The following is a 17,759-nucleotide window of genomic DNA, read 5'->3' as shown; positions in this document are numbered from 1 at the left end:
TTGAGTTTGTTGGCAGCAGGGATGGTTATTTAGTCCTACAGCTGCTGGGGGAATGGTCTGTGATTGATAGATAGATAGATAGATAGATAGATAGATAGATAGATAGATAGATAGATAGATAGATAGATAGATAGATAGATAGATAGATAGATTGGAGCCCCCACCCCAAATCAAGGATTAACTATTATAACTATAACATGTATATTTACTGGCTCGGTGCATCTTTTAAGGGGAAAACTGAAATAGGTTTCAGATTCTTTTAGAAAATTTGTTTTACTTTGACTTAATTTTAAATAAATTTTTGTGATTGTTTAACACGTTGGTAAAAACCTGTTTTTAAATGTGCTTTATAAATAAATTTGATTTGATGAATTTGATTTAAAAAAAAACAACTTCTCGCCATCATTAGTGTTATAATTGACATATATTATTGAAAACAAGAACTATGAAAAGGACAATTTGTCGAAATTAATTAATCCTGATGTTTAGTGACTGTTTTATTTGGAAAGCCCAGTCTCTACGTATATTCAACAGTCATCAAAGCGAACTTGCCACTCACAATATGACCGACGCGCTGACGTATCGAAGAAGCAGTTCTGCACGTTGAATCCATTCGCACTTTTATTTTGAAAGCAAACTAACTGTTTCCGGTCAGGGGCGGGAACAACAACAGTTGATGTTGTACTTTTGTACCCCGCGGCTTCGGATTACTGTGTCTTCTTACAAGTTGACTAAACGTCCAAATTAAATGATACCAAAGTATTTCAGGTAGTAGGTGATTATATTACTTCACGTTGTTGCTACTTAATTTAAGACAAGGCTCTCTTTAGCTTGCTGCGCAATGCTAGCTTTGTGAATCGAAACCGACAACAGCACATCACCAGAGGGACCTGTAGGGAGGTAGGTGGCTTGGAATAAAGGAGTCTGCAGAAACGGAGATAAATTATAAAATACGATGCATTGTCTAGGAAAGTTTCGTTTGTTATGTTGGGTCTGATGTTGGGAGGTTATCTGTGGTGTTAGGTGTTTATAGTGTCACGAATCAAGAGCTGAACTGTTGCATCCGCTACTGCTAGGTGTGGAGATGATGGAAGAGAATGAGGAGCAACCAGATGATCATCAGTCATTGGAGAAGGAAAGAGGAAGATTCAGGTAGGATCTTCATCCGGTTATCATTGTATTTTCCGTACAGTTTTAGAAAACATTCAAATGCACGGACCGAGTCATTTAGTGTTTGGTGAAATGAGAAGAATGACGCACATCCTCAATAAAGAAAAGTTGATTGTTTCCGTTCTTCTTTGCTTTCCGTGTTGCTCGCATCACTACTGTGATGTTTTAGAGTCTTTGAAACCTGAATTATCCACTTGTAGCCATAACATTATTTAGAGGCATGGATTGTGAAGCTCTGCTGTGATACTTGGTACCAAGCAGTCCGTAACAGAGTTGCAAGGAAGGGCCTTCATGGATCCATCTACTCTGGGTTTTAAACCTGCTTGGACAGAAATGCACTTTTAGCCACACACTGATCAGCATAATGTGCTCCACAGAAGGTCACAGATATCTTTCCTTCCCACAGCCATCATACTTTAACAGTTATTTCAGTGTTCAGAAATATTGTTTTTGTGCTTTCAATCGCCGGTTGTAACATAAGCAATTTCCCTCTGGGAGCAATACATTATTTCTGGTTCCGGTCCAGGAGCGAAAACCAGATATTACTCTCCCCAGCAACATGCTCCAGCTAATTTTAGGGGATCTAAGGTGTTTCCAGGTCGGAAGGATTATAAAGTCCCTCCAGTGAGTAGTGGAGTTTAGTGGCATTTTTTATGAAAACTTTCTTATTGCAAAGAATATCACACCTTGTTGTCAGTAATGGGCCTTCATAGAGTAACAAGTATAAGAAGCTGATGTTAGCTGGTAAATTAGCCCATCTATGTAATCCGGTCCCCACCGGAGGTAAGGTTTTAAAACCTTGAGACTGGGAACCAGCCCAAATCTAGTGCTGACCTCTGACCACTTAAGAATTTGTTTAAAGTTGCCCAATTCTGTGCTTTCTTTTCCGTTTGTTGCTTCCTGTGTCTTCATGAGCATCAAGTTTGGAGTTTTTTTGCTTCCAATAGGTCAGACTTGTCCTGTTTATAGGGTAAATGGACTGAACTTATACAGCACCTTTCCTTTCACACAGACCACCAAAGCGCTTTACACTAGAGCCACATTCACCCAGACACACTTACTAATGCACACACATTCATTTGACATGCAGATCGATAGGCAATTTAAGGTAAGTGCCTTGCCCAGGGGCACATCGACATGTGACAGAAAGAAGCTGGAATCGAACCCACAACTCTCAGATTGCAAGACAGCCACTCTTCTCACTGAGGCCGACGTCAACTTCTTCTTCATTGTCATTGTCTGATGATGATATAGATCAGTAAGACCTAAATCACATTGTAAGCATATTTCAGGAATTTCTGTCTCCTTTCCCTTGCCCTTAGTTGGCTGCTTCTAGATTTCCGCATGCTGAGCTGTTCTCCTTTTGCTCTTAATCAAAGGTTTTGCTGTAAATAGTCGATCAGCTCTTTGTGCCGTGCCTGGTACTCCAAGGATCTCTTTAAAAAGCCTGATTGTCTGTGTCATGTAGGGTGGAATGTGCTAAACACTAAACACAGAGCACGGTTTACCACTCTGCTGCATTCTGACAGGTGGATTAGGTTGCCCAACAACATGCTCCTAATAAGGATTTGGAGAGAAAAAGCCGACGTCCAGCTGCGGCAGGAGCAGTTGAGTTCTCAGCAGTTCACTGCGGGTTTTTCGCACATGCAAGGTGGTTTCTCAATTATTTTAATAGGCCTATTGTTGGGACATTTTTCAGTGAGATTAGAGGTAGAGTTTAGTGCACAAAGAAGACTTGTAGACAAATGAACCAGTTCCCTAATCACCCTGTCCCACTGCAGAGCACGTAAGTCCTCGAGCCCGGGCTTTCTTCACTTCCCTCAGTAGTTTGATTCTACACTGGAGACCCTTTCTGCTCCCTTCATTCACTTTTTAATTAACAGAATTTTTATATTTTCCACCAAGAAAAACCTAAACCCTTCTCAGTAATTCAGGAAGATCTTACTGGACTTCACATCTCGAGCCAGAATGGATGAGATCAGCCGGCTGCTGGGAACCATTGGGCGCGTCCGCAGCGACACTCTCTCTTCTGATGCCACACAGTCAACAGGCAGCAAACTGGCTCTGCGCCATCAGCTCAACCAGCTGATGACCTGCGTGGACGGCCTGGACCCCAAAACTGAGCTACACCAGAAAGTGGTCAAGACCCTGGAAAGTGCATTTCTCTCCTGTGCCAAGAGAGCCAACAAACCAAAAAAGAACAACTTCAGGTAGACCAAGATGGAGCCGAGCCTGGAGATCACTGAAGCAGAGGAAAAATGCTGCTCTGTTTGTTTCTTTCATATCTGTATCCCCCTGGGTTCGGTGAACTTCTTTATCTCTGCCTAATAACAGACTCTGTTTGTTCTAACTGAAACTTTCCACTCTAACGGTTTCATTTAAATGTTTCTGCTGTAGATCAGGAGAGTCGCTGCTCTGAGTTGAGTGTTGAACAAACTGTAGCAACCTGATTTGCTTCCAGCAGTATTACACTGCTGCTATTGTAACAGCTTTCACGCTCAGGCTTGATGAGCTTTTCTTTGGTTGGTGACCCAAAGCACTGACACAAAATGTTTTCGTATTATGCTCAGAATACGTTGGAGTTAAATGATTTTTAACTACAAACTTTTTTTTGTTTTGTTTGATTACTTTTCTCTGTCCTGCAGACTTCACATGGTGACGTGGAACGTGGCGACTGCTGATCCTCCTAAAGATGTGGCCTCACTTCTCTATCTGAACTCACCACAGACTCCTGACCTCTATGTCATAGGGTATGACTGAATTTTTCTTTCTCACAACAGATTGGATCCACTTTCATCCCTTTTAGAATATTATAGAAATGCAGACTGTATGTGCTCAGACTGCAGGAAGTGTACTCAGGGCCAGTGAGATTTGTGTCAGACATGATGTTTGACGACCCGTGGAGTCAGCTGTTTATATCCACCCTGGCACCACGGAATTATGTCAAGGTACAGATAGTCTCGTTCACATGCATGCATTCACATTACATGTTCCATATAGTACACGACAAACAAAGAGTACTTTTAAAGCAAGGGTTGGATGTGTTGTTGAATGACGTGTTTCAGGTGTCATCTATGAGAATGCAGGGTCTGCTGCTGCTCTTCTTCTCCAAACCGGAGCACATCCCCTTCATCAGAGACATCCAGGCCACCTACACTCGCACTGGCATGTTTGGTTACTGGGTGAGCAATAAACACAGATGACAACAACGTTCTCAAATTCAGTGATAAACAGACTAATATACTGTCTCATTAGATTTATGAACATGCATAAAACAGCTGAACTTTTCCACTTTTTTGCCACGTTACGGCAAGAAACTTCAATGTGTTCTTTGGGGTTTTATCTAAAATACCAAAACAAAATAATGCATAACTGTGAAGTGGAAGAAATGGTTTCCAACATTTTTTACCCATAATATCTAAAGAGTATGTATTGCATTTGTTTTTTAGCCCCCCTTAATCATTACTTTGTAAAACACAACCTTTTGCTGCAATTATAGCTGCAGGAGGTATGTCTCTCCACCAGCTTTGCACATTGAGAGACTAAAACCTTTGCCCATTCTCTTATGAGCATAAAGTATGTGTAGACAGCCCAAGCTCAGTCAGTATGGATGGAATAAACTTTAAGGATCAATTTCCATGTCTTGCCACACATTCTCATATGGATTTATGCCTGTACTTTGACTGGGCCATTCTAACACATGAATATACTTTGATCTAAACTGTTCACTTGTGGGTCTATCTCGTACATTTAGGGTCGTTGTCCTCCTGGAAGGTGAAACTTCATTCCAGTCTCAAGCCTTGCTTTGTCTTTAGCTCCATTCCTCTTTTCATCAACTCTGACCCGCTTTCCTGTCTCTGCTAAATAAAAACACTCCCACAGCATTATGCTGCCACTATTATGTTCTGATTAATGGTGTCCTGGAACATGTTAGGTCTTTTGGTAGGTTTTCTGTTGTGTCATAATTAAATTTAATACATCTAAGTGTCTTCTAAACACAGTTAGTTGCAATAGAGTTTCTTTAGAGGCATACAATTAAAGGGGACCTATTGCCAGTGGTTGTTTTTATCTCTGTAGAGCAAGAAAGTAACAGAGATAAACACCATTTTACTTTCCCTTCCTAATTATGCCAACCCTTACGTTGCTCTAACATAAAATCCTAGTAAAATACGTGAAAGTTAGTGGTTGTGAAGCAGTGATGTTACAATTGGAGGATCAACTAGTTGTGCCTTCTGAAGCCAGTTTTAGCTCTACCAGCTGCTTGCAAATCCAATCATTTACATCAATTGTCTGCATGTTTGCCAAATTGCATCCAAATCAGACCGCTCCTTCTGGGTGCCCAGCTATATTAGTCCGGTCGATTTGCACAGAAGCCATGAAAAAATAGCAGGCATTTACATTTATTATAAAAGGCTTTATGGCAACACAGCAAATCAGTCAGAACATAGATGGCGGTGTTTACTCTGGGATTTTGAGACATGCTTTATGTGAAGTTTTAGGTAACTCAGGGTTTTGGCCCATACAAGCTTTCATACATGGGCATAAACAATGGTTGATTTCTCTTTTCCTCTCCGCTCCACACTCTCCAGCATTATTCAAAAAATACATTTGAAAAATATTAACTTGATTGGTAGAGGAAGGGGGGTCCGGCATGCCCCTCCAATAAAACTACAAGGGGAATACTGACGTTTCTCTGAGTTCTTTCCCTTTGTGCTCTTTGTGTGGGCTTTATGTGGTACGGAGCAGCCTGGAAGCAGCATTGATCAGTCATACATGTTGTTTAGGCCGGATGCACTGATGTAGATTGGTCATGAGAGAATTTGAAAGAGTGTGCACACTGGCATTATGTCAACAACCCAGTTGGGTTCCAAGTAGTTTCATATAACACTTGGCAGGGCAGCTTGTGTGGTCTCTTTATGTCCTAACACTTCTCTGACTGCAGCTGATGTAAAACATTCCCAGTCTCCGCTCCAGTAAATACAGTGCTGTGATCAGGCCCCTTGGATATAGAGATGCATATGTACTAGGCTTATATTAAAATAGGGCTCACAGCTGTGATGAAACGCAAACACCTCCAAATTGTACATAAGCTTGTTGACCAAGGTTTGTTTCCTTTAGGTCGCAGTTAAAATGTAAAATGTACCTGTCATGCTGAAGAAAAGGAAAAGCTTCACAGTGTCAGAGAAAAACTCACTTGTGATGGTGTTTCCCCCTCCTTGGCAAGGCTGAAACTGATGGTGGATAGGCAGAAACCACACATATATATGGGGGAATTCTGCAGATTGTGAGGAAACATCCATGTGGAGAATTCTGGGGGGTCCATTTTCCTTTTTAAAGTCCAATAGTGCCAAAAGCCGCACCACATCCCTCTCCTAGTGTTTGATTCATGAAGCGACACACATTAGAAGATTGTTTTTGTCAGTTTCAAACTGAAAATGCTTCATATGTTTTTACTCTTACGCCTGGATGATTTTCTTTTCTCTCTCTTCCTGTTTCTCTGTTAGGGTAACAAAGGTGGTGTGTCTGTCCGTCTGTCGTTTTACGGACACATGGTCTGCTTCCTTAACTGCCACTTGGCTGCCCATATGAAGTATGCAAATGAAAGGGTGGATGAGTTTGAGCGCATCGTGAACACACAGACTTTTGATTGCAAGAAAGCTCCAAAAATAACTGACCACAGGTGAGAAAACGCACACATAGCACAGACAGCATAGGTCACTTGTTTGCTTGCTTAAATCTGCTGTCCCCGTGTCCAGGCTGGTGTTCTGGTTCGGAGATCTCAACTTCAGGATCCAGGACCACGGCATGCACTTTGTCCGCTCATGCATCAACAACCAAACCTACAACCTGCTGTGGAGTCATGACCAGGTTTGACCCTTTCATCGTCTTTCTATTTGTTGCAGGATCCTTGTGTCACCTTGTGTCGGCCGTTGAATGCTTTGACCAGCTATGACCAGGCTGTGTTGTGCTTTCAGTTGAATATGCTGAAGAAGAAGGAGCAGCTGCTGCAGGAGTTTGAAGAAGGACTACTGGACTTTCAGCCCACGTACAAATTTGACTTGAACTCGGATACTTATGACAGCAGGTAATTACATTAAAATCCTTCTGATAAATAAAAATACAATTTTATTTCCCATTTGTGTTTATTTTATCTCCACCTGTTTTTAACCTTGCAGGCTCTACACAACATGGTTTGGCTTTAAGTGAGAGTTCCCAGTCGTTCATATACACATTTTCCCTAAAATACGTTGCCTTCTAAAGGTTCTCATACTCCTGAACTTTTGCTCATTTTGCTACGTTATGAACACAAACTTCAAAGTGTTTAATGAACTTTTATGTGATAATATTAACACAAAGCATAACATACAGTTAAGACCAAAATGATTCATACCCTTGGCTAGGTTGAGTTATCTTTTAATTTTCCCAACATGTTGTTATAGTTTTGGAGCGGCTCAGTCAGAGAATCTGATAGAGAATCTGTTGATTAGGGTGATTGCAAAGAGGCGTTCCAACCCTAGAGACTTGGAACTCATCACCAAAGATAAATCCTGTAAACACCAGCGGAAATGATCAGAAAGCTGCTCAGGAATTGTAGGCAGGGTCTGATTGCTGTATTGCCCATAAAGATACTTCCAATGATTATTGAGAAGGTTATACACCATTTTTAGCATACCAAAGTGTAAATAAAAACTGATGTTCTGATTTAATTTAGGAATTATATTTCTATTAAATGGTTTTATTATCTTTGGAGAGATGCCTCTCTCATTTCCTTAATGTTTGTAGAATCTAAATTGACCAGGGGTATGTATAATTTTGGGGTTAACTGTATATTAAAGGTTGATACTGACCTCTCAAAAAGTTTGAAAGGTATGAAAACTTTAGCCTGGCTCTGTATTTGGCCCTTCCTAATTTACCTAACCGTGCTTCAAAATGTGCATATGTACTGCTTTTAAAAAAGTGACACATCTTAAAGATTATATTTAACCTTCAGCTCTGCAGCTGAAGAGATAATAAAGCAGGTGGCAGAAACAAGCAGAGACAACCTTAAAAAGACAAACTTCCACTTGTCTTTTGCACACAAAGACTGAAATGCTTGTTTTAGATTCCTGCTGATGGGAAAAGGACCCTTTAGATTTTTGGAAAACTACACACATAAAGTCATGAGTTTGATTCAAAAGATATATATATATATATATATATATATATTGAAAAATATCTGTAAATGAACTTAAATTGTATATAAATAAAATATATGGAATATGAAACACAACTGGGTGCCTTTTGCCTGTATAGTCTGTATTAACCCCCATTAACTCCCACTGTTTAACACCATACTGCTGCTTTCCAGGATTGTTTATATAAAAGGCAGCCTGTTCTCAAATATAGGTGACTTATTACCTAACATGTGTGAACACAAGTTTTCCTGAGGTTTTAACAGTGACTGTGTTAGTTTTATAATGTTAGATCAGACCTTTAGGGCCCTGAACCCATATAGGTCTGATCCTTCATTAAAGCTGCTCCCTGCATCAGTCAGGGTTAAATACCTAAGATCAGACGAGAGTTTATAAACACTTTCTGGTTCTTTCTACATCAGAAACAACCAGTTGGGTACACGAATCATGTTTTTTTTGTGTAAATCCTCCATAAATTGCCAATTTAGTATTTTTGAATTTGAATTGAACTTATTAGGAGTTTCATTTTCAGCAAGGAGAGAAACAACAGGATTTCTAGTTTAGCTTTCAGCCTTCTTGGGGAAAGATGCTAAATGTTGCAGCAAACAGGTCCACCTAAGACAGACAGACAGACAGACAGACAGACAGACAGACAGACAGACAGACAGACAGACAGACAGACAGACAGACAGACAGACAGACAGACAGACAGACAGACAGACAGACAGACAGACAGACAGACAGACAGACAGGCAGGCAGGCAGGCAGGCAGGCAGGCAGGCAGGCAGGCAGGCAGGCAGGCAGGCAGGCAGGCAGGCAGGCAGGCAGGCAGGCAGGCAGGCAGGCAGGCAGGCAGGCAATGCGTGATGGCAGGATTGAGGAGATCCTCGAAGTACTCCTTCCACCGCCCGATAATGTCCCCAGTCGAGGTCAGCAGCCTCCCACCCCCACTATAAACAGTGTTGGCGAAGCACTGCTTCCCCCTCCTGAGGCGCCGGACGGTTTGCCAGAATCGCTTCTAGGCCAACCGGTAGTCCTTCTCCATGGCCTCACCGAACTCCTCCCAGGTCCGAGTTTTTGCCTCTGCCACAGCCCGGGCCGCAGCACGCTTGGCCTCACGGTACCCGTCGGCCGCCTCAGGAGTCCCACAAGCCAACCACAGCCGATAGGACTCCTTCTTCAGCTTGACAGCATCCCTTACTGCCGGTGTCCACCACCGAGTTCTGGGATTGCCGCCGCGACAGGCACCGCAGACCTTACGGCCGCAGCTACAGGCAGCAGCATCGACAATAGATGCGGAGAACATGGTCCACTCGGACTCTATGTCTCAAACATCCCCCGGAATCTGGTCAAAGCTCTCCCAGAGGTGGGAGTTGAATACATCCCTGGCCGAGGGCTCCGCCAGGCGTTCCCAGCACACCCTCATTATGCGCTTGGGCCTGCCAAGTCTGTCCGGCTTTCTCCTCCTCCAGCGGATCCAACTCACAACCAGGTGGTAATCAGTGGACGGCTCAGCCCCTCTCTTCACCCGAGTGTCCATAACATGCGGCCGAAGGTCTGATGATACGACAACAAAGTCGATCATCGACCTCCTGCCTAGGGTGTCCTGGTGCCAAGTGCACTGATGGACACCCTTATGCTTGAACATGGTGTTCATTATGGACAATCCGTGACTAGCACAGAAGTCCAATAACAAAACACCACTCGGATTCAGATCGGGGAGGCCATTCCTCCCGATCACGCCTCTCCAGGTGTCGTTCCCCACGTGGGCGTTGAAGCCCCCCAGCAGACTGACTGACTGACTGATGACTATATATATATATATATATATATATATATAATGACTATATATATATATATATATATATATATATATATATATATATAAACACATATACAGGGGTTGGACAATGAAACTAAAACACCTGTCATTTTAGTGTGGGAGGTTTCATGGCTAAATTGGACCAGCCTGGTAGCCAGTCTTCATTGATTGCACATTGCACCAGTAAGAGCAGAGTGTGAAGGTTCAATTAGCAGGGTAAGAGCACAGTTTTGCTCAAAATATTGAAATGCACACAACATTATGGGTGACATACCAGAGTTCAAAAGAGGACAAATTGTTGGTGCACGTCTTGCTGGCGCATCTGTGACCAAGACAGCAAGTCTTTGTGATGTATCAAGAGCCACGGTATCCAGGGTAATGTCAGCATACCACCGAGAAGGACCAACCACATCCAACAGGATTAACTGTGGACGCAAGAGGAAGCTGTCTGAAAGGGATGTTCGGGTGCTAACCCGGATTGTATCCAAAAAACATAAAACCACGGCTGCCCAAATCATGGCAGAATTAAATGTGCACCTCAACTCTCCTGTTTCCACCAGAACTGTCCGTCGGGAGCTCCACAGGGTCAATATACACGGCCGGGCTCCTATAACCAAACCTTTGGTCACTCATGCCAATGCCAAACGTCAGTTTCAATGGTGCAAGGAGCACAAATCCTGGGCTGCGGACAATGTGAAACATGTATTGTTCTCTGATGAGTCCACCTTTACTGTTTTCCCCACATCCGGGAGAGTTACGGTGTGGAGAAGCCCCAAAGAAGCGTACCACCCAGACTGTTGCATGCCCAGAGTGAAGCATGGGGGTGGATCAGTGATGGTTTGGGCTGCCATATCATGGCATTCCCTTGGCCCAATACTTGTGCTAGATGGGCGCGTCACTGTCAAGGACTATCGAACCATTCTTGAGGACCATGTGCATCCAATGGTTCAAACATTGTATCCTGAAGGCGGTGCCGTGTATCAGGATGACAATGCACCAATACACACAGCAGGACTGGTGAAAGATTGGTTTGATGAACATGAAAGTGAAGTTGAACATCTCCCATGGCCTGCACAGTCACCAGATCTAAATATTATTGAGCCACTTTGGGGTGTTTTGGAGAAGCGAGTCAGGAAACGTTTTCCTCCACCAGTATCACGTAGTGACCTGGCCACTATCCTGCAAGAAGAATGGCTTAATATCCCTCTGACCACTGTGCAGGACTTGTATATGTCATTCCCAAGACGAATTGACGCTGTATTGGCCGCAAAAGGAGGCCCTACGCCATACTAATCAATTATTGTGGTCTAAAACCAGGTGTTTCAGTTTCATTGTCCAACCCCTGTGTATATATATGTATATATATATATATATACATATATATATATATATATATATATATGTATATATATATATATATATATATATATATATATATATATATATATATATATACAGGTCCTTCTCAAAATATTAGCATATTGTGATAAAGTTCATTATTTTCCATAATGTCATGATGAAAATTTAACATTCATATATTTTAGATTCATTGCACACTAACTGAAATATTTCAGGTCTTTTATTGTCTTAATACGGATGATTTTGGCATACAGCTCATGAAAACCCAAAATTCCTATCTCACAAAATTAGCATATTTCATCCGACCAATAAAAGAAAAGTGTTTTTAATACAAAAAACGTCAACCTTCAAATAATCATGTACAGTTATGCACTCAATACTTGGTCGGGAACCCTTTAGCAGAAATGACTGCTTCAATGCGGCGTGGCATGGAGGCAATCAGCCTGTGGCACTGCTGAGGTCTTATGGAGGCCCAGGATGCTTCGATAGCGGCCTTTAGCTCATCCAGAGTGTTGGGTCTTGAGTCTCTCAACGTTCTCTTCACAATATCCCACAGATTCTCTATGGGGTTCAGGTCAGGAGAGTTGGCAGGCCAATTGAGCACAGTGATACCATGGTCAGTAAACCATTTACCAGTGGTTTTGGCACTGTGAGCAGGTGCCAGGTCCTGCTGAAAAATGAAATCTTCATCTCCATAAAGCTTTTCAGCAGATGGAAGCATGAAGTGCTCCAAAATCTCCTGATAGCTAGCTGCATTGACCCTGCCCTTGATAAAACACAGTGGACCAACACCAGCAGCTGACACGGCACCCCAGACCATCACTGACTGTGGGTACTTGACACTGGACTTCTGGCATTTTGGCATTTCCTTCTCCACAGTCTTCCTCCAGACTCTGGCACCTTGATTTCCGAATGACATGCAGAATTTGCTTTCATCCAAAAAAAGTACTTTGGACCACTGAGCAACAGTCCAGTGCTGCTTCTCTGTAGCCCAGGTCAGGCGCTTCTGCCGCTGTTTCTGGTTCAAAAGTGGCTTGACCTGGGGAATGCGGCACCTGTAGCCCATTTCCTGCACACGCCTGTGCACGGTGGCTCTGGATGTTTCTACTCCAGACTCAGTCCACTGCTTCCGCAGGTCCCCCAAGGTCTGGAATCGGCCCTTCTCCACAATCTTCCTCAAGGTCCGGTCACCTCTTCTCGTTGTGCAGCGTTTTCTGCCACACTTTTTCCTTCCCACAGACTTCCCACTGAGGTGCCTTGATACAGCACTCTGGGAACAGCTTATTCGTTCAGAAATGTCTTTCTGTGTCTTACCCTCTTGCTTGAGGGTGTCAATAGTGGCCTTCTGGACAGCAGTCAGGTCGGCAGTCTTACCCATGATTGGGGTTTTGAGTGATGAACCAGGCTGGGAGTTTTAAAGGCCTCAGGAATCTTTTGCAGGTGTTTAGAGTTAACTCGTTGATTCAGATGATTAGGTTCATAGCTCGTTTAGAGACCCTTTTAATAATATGCTAATTTTGTGAGATAGGAATTTTGGGTTTTCATGAGCTGTGTGCCAAAATCATCCGTATTAAGACAATAAAAGACCTGAAATATTTCAGTTAGTGTGCAATGAATCTAAAATATATGAATGTTAAATTTTCATCATGACATTATGGAAAATAATGAACTTTATCACAATATGCTAATATTTTGAGAAGGACCTGTATATATATATATTTTTTTTTTTAAGGGAAATAACATGCTCAGCTACCACACTCATATTGTCAATTCTATTAAAAAGGGTTGACTGGAAATTTAACATCAATCAAAAATTTGAATATTCAACAGAATAAAATGTCAGTGTACTGTAGATAAAGTTATATTCTTTTCATTCCACGGTTATGCAGGACTTTATGTTGGCTTTAAACATAAAATCTTTATCAGAACATTAAACTTTATCGTTGTTGTGATCAGATGTAAACAAACTCAAGAAGTATGAATACCTTTGCAGTGCTTTGCTAAACCGTCTTTATTTTTTAAATTGACACTTTCCATTTCCATCCATTTATCATCGGTGGCCACCTGTCCAGCGGCAAGAAGCGAAAACCTGCCTGGACCGACCGGATTCTGTGGCGGCTCCGACCCAAATCTCCACCCCACGAAGAGCAAGAGAAAAACGATGTAAAGGAGAGGAAACAGCTGAAAGAGGAAGAAGAGGAGTACCCTCTGAAGATCAGGCAGGATCTGTACACCAGCAACATGGAGTTCAGCATCAGCGACCACAAACCTGTTATCGGTATCTTCACCCTGGAGGTGAGAAACTCCTCCACAGTGGGACGAAACGTGATTAATCAGACCTCACTCATCTTACTTTCTTGTTTTGTTCCACATAACGTCTCTCGGACCTAGAATGAACAGAAGGACTGATGAGCTGGTTCTAATAAGTGCGCTTCATGAGCCCAAGGCCTCTGGTTTTGGGACCAAACCTCTTGTTTTGTTCAAACCAATGATAAGAATGTTAGAAAGTTTCTGTAAAGAGAGAAGTATTGAAACTGTCAGGATTGTCTTACAGTTAAGCCCAAAATTTTTCAAGATTTCAAATCATTTTTATTCAACCAGGAAATTAGTTTCTGACAGGAAATGAGACGGGCGTCCTTTAGAAGACAATAAAAGGAGTTTATTTTTATTTTTTTTAATCTGATTTTAGTTACATTTTATAAAAAAATAACATGTCGAAAAATGATGTATACTATCCTCAATGATCAGTGGAAACTCTTTATTAGCATTACAGCAATCAAACCTTTCTTTTAATGACTGATCAGCTTTTTACTTGTTTCTTCTGAGACTATTAATCTTTGTTGATGAGCTCCAAATGTTTAAGGTTTGAAGGCCTCCTTACCGTCACCCTAATCTTTAGCTCCCTCATCTGTCAAACTCAAGTCAGGCCATTTCAAAACAAGTCAAACTAAAAGATTAATTTGACCCTAAAACTGCCAGGGGTGTTGCTAAATGGGGCTTAACTGTACATCTAAAGGGCTGCCAGCATTTTCCATCAACTTTACAGACTTTGTAATTAGTGTATTTACTGTTAAACACCCATTAAAGTTGATGTCTCTGCCCTTACAGCTGACGAAGATGCAGCAGACTGCTCTGGTGAGTCTGCGCGCAGAAGGCGACTGGAGTGCAGATATTGACTCCATGGTTCTCTATCAACCCCTGCAGCTCTTCCCGTCCAGTACTTGGGACTGGATTGGACTCTACAAGGTTGGCTGTTCACCACCAGCTGATTAGGGCCTCTGTTTCAGTTTCTGCCTCACTCACATCATGTCTGGATTTCAGGTCGGATTCAGCAGCGTGTCGGACTACATCACCTACACATGGGTCAAAGACGATGAGGTGGCCTTTAATGACGAAGTGATGCAGGTAGCGACCAAAGAAGCCTGGAGTGTAGCTAACTGTCAGTAGAAATGCCTGCAGAGGAGCTGAAATCTTCTGTTGTTTTTAGGTGTTCATGAGTAAAGAGGGAATCCCTGTTAGGGGCGGAGAGTGTGTCCTGTGTTACTATAGCAGCAACCTGCGGTGCATCATTGGACTTAGTGAACCATTTAAGGTGAGTTATCAGCAAAAATATGCATTAAAATGAAACAAAGTGTGCTTTACCGTAGAACGGAGTGTGTGAGTGTCCTGGTGGTGTACATCGTAGATATCTGCTCTTTGAGTTCTCTCTATATAAGCAGAAGTGTGCATTTGTGATAAAAAAATAGCAAAAAACAGGAGCAATCTGTGGGGGGCAAATACTTAAGGTCACACTAGGTCTAGGTGACTTTTAAAGAGTTCAGTCCTGACACTTTAAAGCCTAAAACTAAATGAAGGTGTGCTTTCCTGTTTTGGTCGGTATCAGTAAAACCTTATCTCTTTTTAGGTCCAAGAGTCAAAGGTAGCTGTGGCAGAAGGCTTGCTTCCTGAGAGGATCAACGGACTGGACAAAATAGCAGGGGGTGAATAGTTTTGAAACAAATCGCTCACAGATGTGGAATAACTGATCAGTCCAACTGATCCAGTTTTTTGACCTCCAGCTCAGAGTACAGATTAGGAATCTCAACCCCACTGACCCCATGTTATGACTGGTCTCCTGGTAGACTGACCAACTACTGTACTGTCTGGTATATTATATCTGGTTTTATGTCTGGCTCATGACTAAAGGCTTAGAGATGTAAAGACAAAGGATATTGAAAGATCTCCTTAAGCTTGCAGCTGTAAGTAACCAGCTCAGGGATGAAGGAAGCATATTAAGTTCACTGTTTAAGATTGGGTTCTTTCAGAAGACAGCAACCTTCCAGTAAACTATCAGTCGACATTAACAGCTACCATTTGGAAAAGGGAATTAGGCGGCAAACTTTTCTCTTTCCATTTTACCTTAATTACACCAGTTTGCATGTAAACACTTCAGCATTTATTGAGTTTTTCCTGAGTGCCAGTCTGTGGTTGCACAATGCACCGATCCCTTGTTTTACAGCAACTTCACTCATAACAGAAAAACTCACTAGAAACAGAAGCCACGCAACTTCCTGTCCTGGACGTATGTGGCATTTTGTGCAGGAAGTGTGAAATGTTTAGAAAAACGTGAAGAATTCCCCGCCCTGGGATGCTACTCTTATATGTGTACTGTCATGAAAACACTGCTGTTGTGTGCAAGCTAGATGTGATCATGCTTTTAAATGATTTGTGATGATTGACATTTTTGTAGAAACAAGCTGCTGTACAAAAAAACTTGACAATTTGAAAGTTTGAACTTTGAAGCTCTTCAGTTGTTCGATGAGAAGAGCTGTTTTATTGCAGATTTTATTTCCAGGGACTATAGGTCAGCTTTGCCACCCTGAAGTCCACAGGAAGTTTAAAACAAAATATTTAAATCACTTCCTTTTAATGCTGGTTGTGGCATCACTGTAAACTTAAAGAATATTTGCACTGTTTATTGTTGTGATATAAATATTTAAAAGCTGTCATTATTATTAAGAACCTACATTTTACTAACCGTTATAAATTCAGCAAGTGCCTTTTAAATGATTGTCTAAACTGAACTGGATGCTGCTTACCGTAACTCGCGGTGATACCTGCTTCACCGCTACCTGATCTGCCACCTGGCAACATCTTCACTGCTTCTTCAGATCTCATGTTAATCTTTCTAAACTTGGAGCCACATTTTAGCTCACTGGAATCAGTTCTTTTAGACAACTTTCTTTTGCTGCCTTTTTATGAATGTACTGTAACAAAACAATAAAATACTACATTTTCAAAAATAAAAGTTAAACAATTCCCTCCTCAGTCTTGTGTGTTTCATTTTGCCTTAGTATTTAAGCTATGAAACGCGCAGCATGTGATGGTGGATAGCATCTTTGTCATTGATTTTGAGCTCATTAAATGTATATTTTTACCAAATGTTTAGATGATCAAGGAAAGTTTACAACCAGTGATACAGAGAATATACACTGCTGAAAAAAATAAAAGGAACACTTAAACAACACAATATAACTCCAAGTAAATCAAACTTCTGTTAAATCAAACTGACCACTTAGGAAGCAACACTGATTGACAATCAATTTCACATGATGTTGTGCAAATAAAATAGACTACAGGGGGAAATCTTTGGTGATTAGTAAGAAACACTCAATAAAGGAGTGGTTCTGCAGGTGGGGACCACAGACCACTTCTCAGTACCTATGCTTTCTGGCTGATGTTTTGGTCACTTTTGAATGTTGGTGGTGCTTTCACACTCGTGGTAGCATGAGACGGACTCTACAACCCACACAAGTGGCTCAGGTAGTGCAGCTCATCCAGGATGGTCCAGAGCCTGGAGGCGCTACCAGGAGACAGGCCAGTACACCAGGAGACGTGGAGGAGGCTGTAGGAGGGCAACAACCCAGCAGCAGGACCGCTACCTCCGCCTTTGTTCAAGGAGGAACAGGAGGAGCTCTGCCAGAGCCCTGCAAAATGACCTCCAGCAGGCCACAAATGTGCATGTGTCTGCACAAACTGTTAGAAACCGACTCCGTGAGGATGGTATGAGGGCCCGACGTCCACAAATGGAGGTTGTGCTCACAGCCCAACACCGTGCAGGACGCTTGGCATTTGCCAGAGAACACCAGGATTGACAAATTCGCCACTGCCGCCCTGTGCTCTTCACAGATGAGAACAGGTTCACACTGAGCACATGTGACAGACGTGACAGAGTCTGGAGACACCGTGGAGAGCAA

At 42.2% G+C, this 17,759-nt stretch overlaps 1 protein-coding gene across 3 annotated transcripts; it reads left to right on the top strand.

Annotated features, from left to right (window-relative positions):
• Nucleotides 1-656: 656 nt before the first annotated feature.
• Nucleotides 657-16,830, top strand: inpp5ka (inositol polyphosphate-5-phosphatase Ka). Of its 3 annotated transcripts, XM_047392644.1 has the most exons (14): nucleotides 657-900; nucleotides 1,077-1,152; nucleotides 3,816-3,920; nucleotides 4,010-4,118; nucleotides 4,236-4,352; nucleotides 6,675-6,850; nucleotides 6,927-7,038; nucleotides 7,146-7,255; nucleotides 7,347-7,373; nucleotides 13,596-13,818; nucleotides 14,632-14,769; nucleotides 14,845-14,928; nucleotides 15,011-15,115; nucleotides 15,428-16,830. In XM_047392644.1, the coding sequence occupies exons 2-14, from the start codon at nucleotides 1,085-1,087 to the stop codon at nucleotides 15,509-15,511; spliced, it is 1,458 nt and encodes a 485-aa protein (XP_047248600.1). In that variant the 5' UTR covers nucleotides 657-900; nucleotides 1,077-1,084; the 3' UTR covers nucleotides 15,512-16,830. The 3 variants fall into 3 exon arrangements, with proteins under 3 accessions (XP_047248600.1, XP_047248598.1, XP_047248599.1); XM_047392642.1 differs by lacking the exons at nucleotides 657-900; nucleotides 1,077-1,152 and adding an exon at nucleotides 2,694-3,380; XM_047392643.1 differs by lacking the exons at nucleotides 657-900; nucleotides 1,077-1,152; nucleotides 7,347-7,373 and adding an exon at nucleotides 2,772-3,380.
• The last annotated feature ends 929 nt before the right edge of the window (nucleotides 16,831-17,759 follow it).

Source organism: Girardinichthys multiradiatus, chromosome 18 (genome assembly GCF_021462225.1).
Source record: "Girardinichthys multiradiatus isolate DD_20200921_A chromosome 18, DD_fGirMul_XY1, whole genome shotgun sequence".
Lineage (NCBI taxonomy): Eukaryota > Metazoa > Chordata > Actinopteri > Cyprinodontiformes > Goodeidae > Girardinichthys > Girardinichthys multiradiatus.
This window is presented reverse-complemented; position numbering and strand designations above follow the sequence as displayed.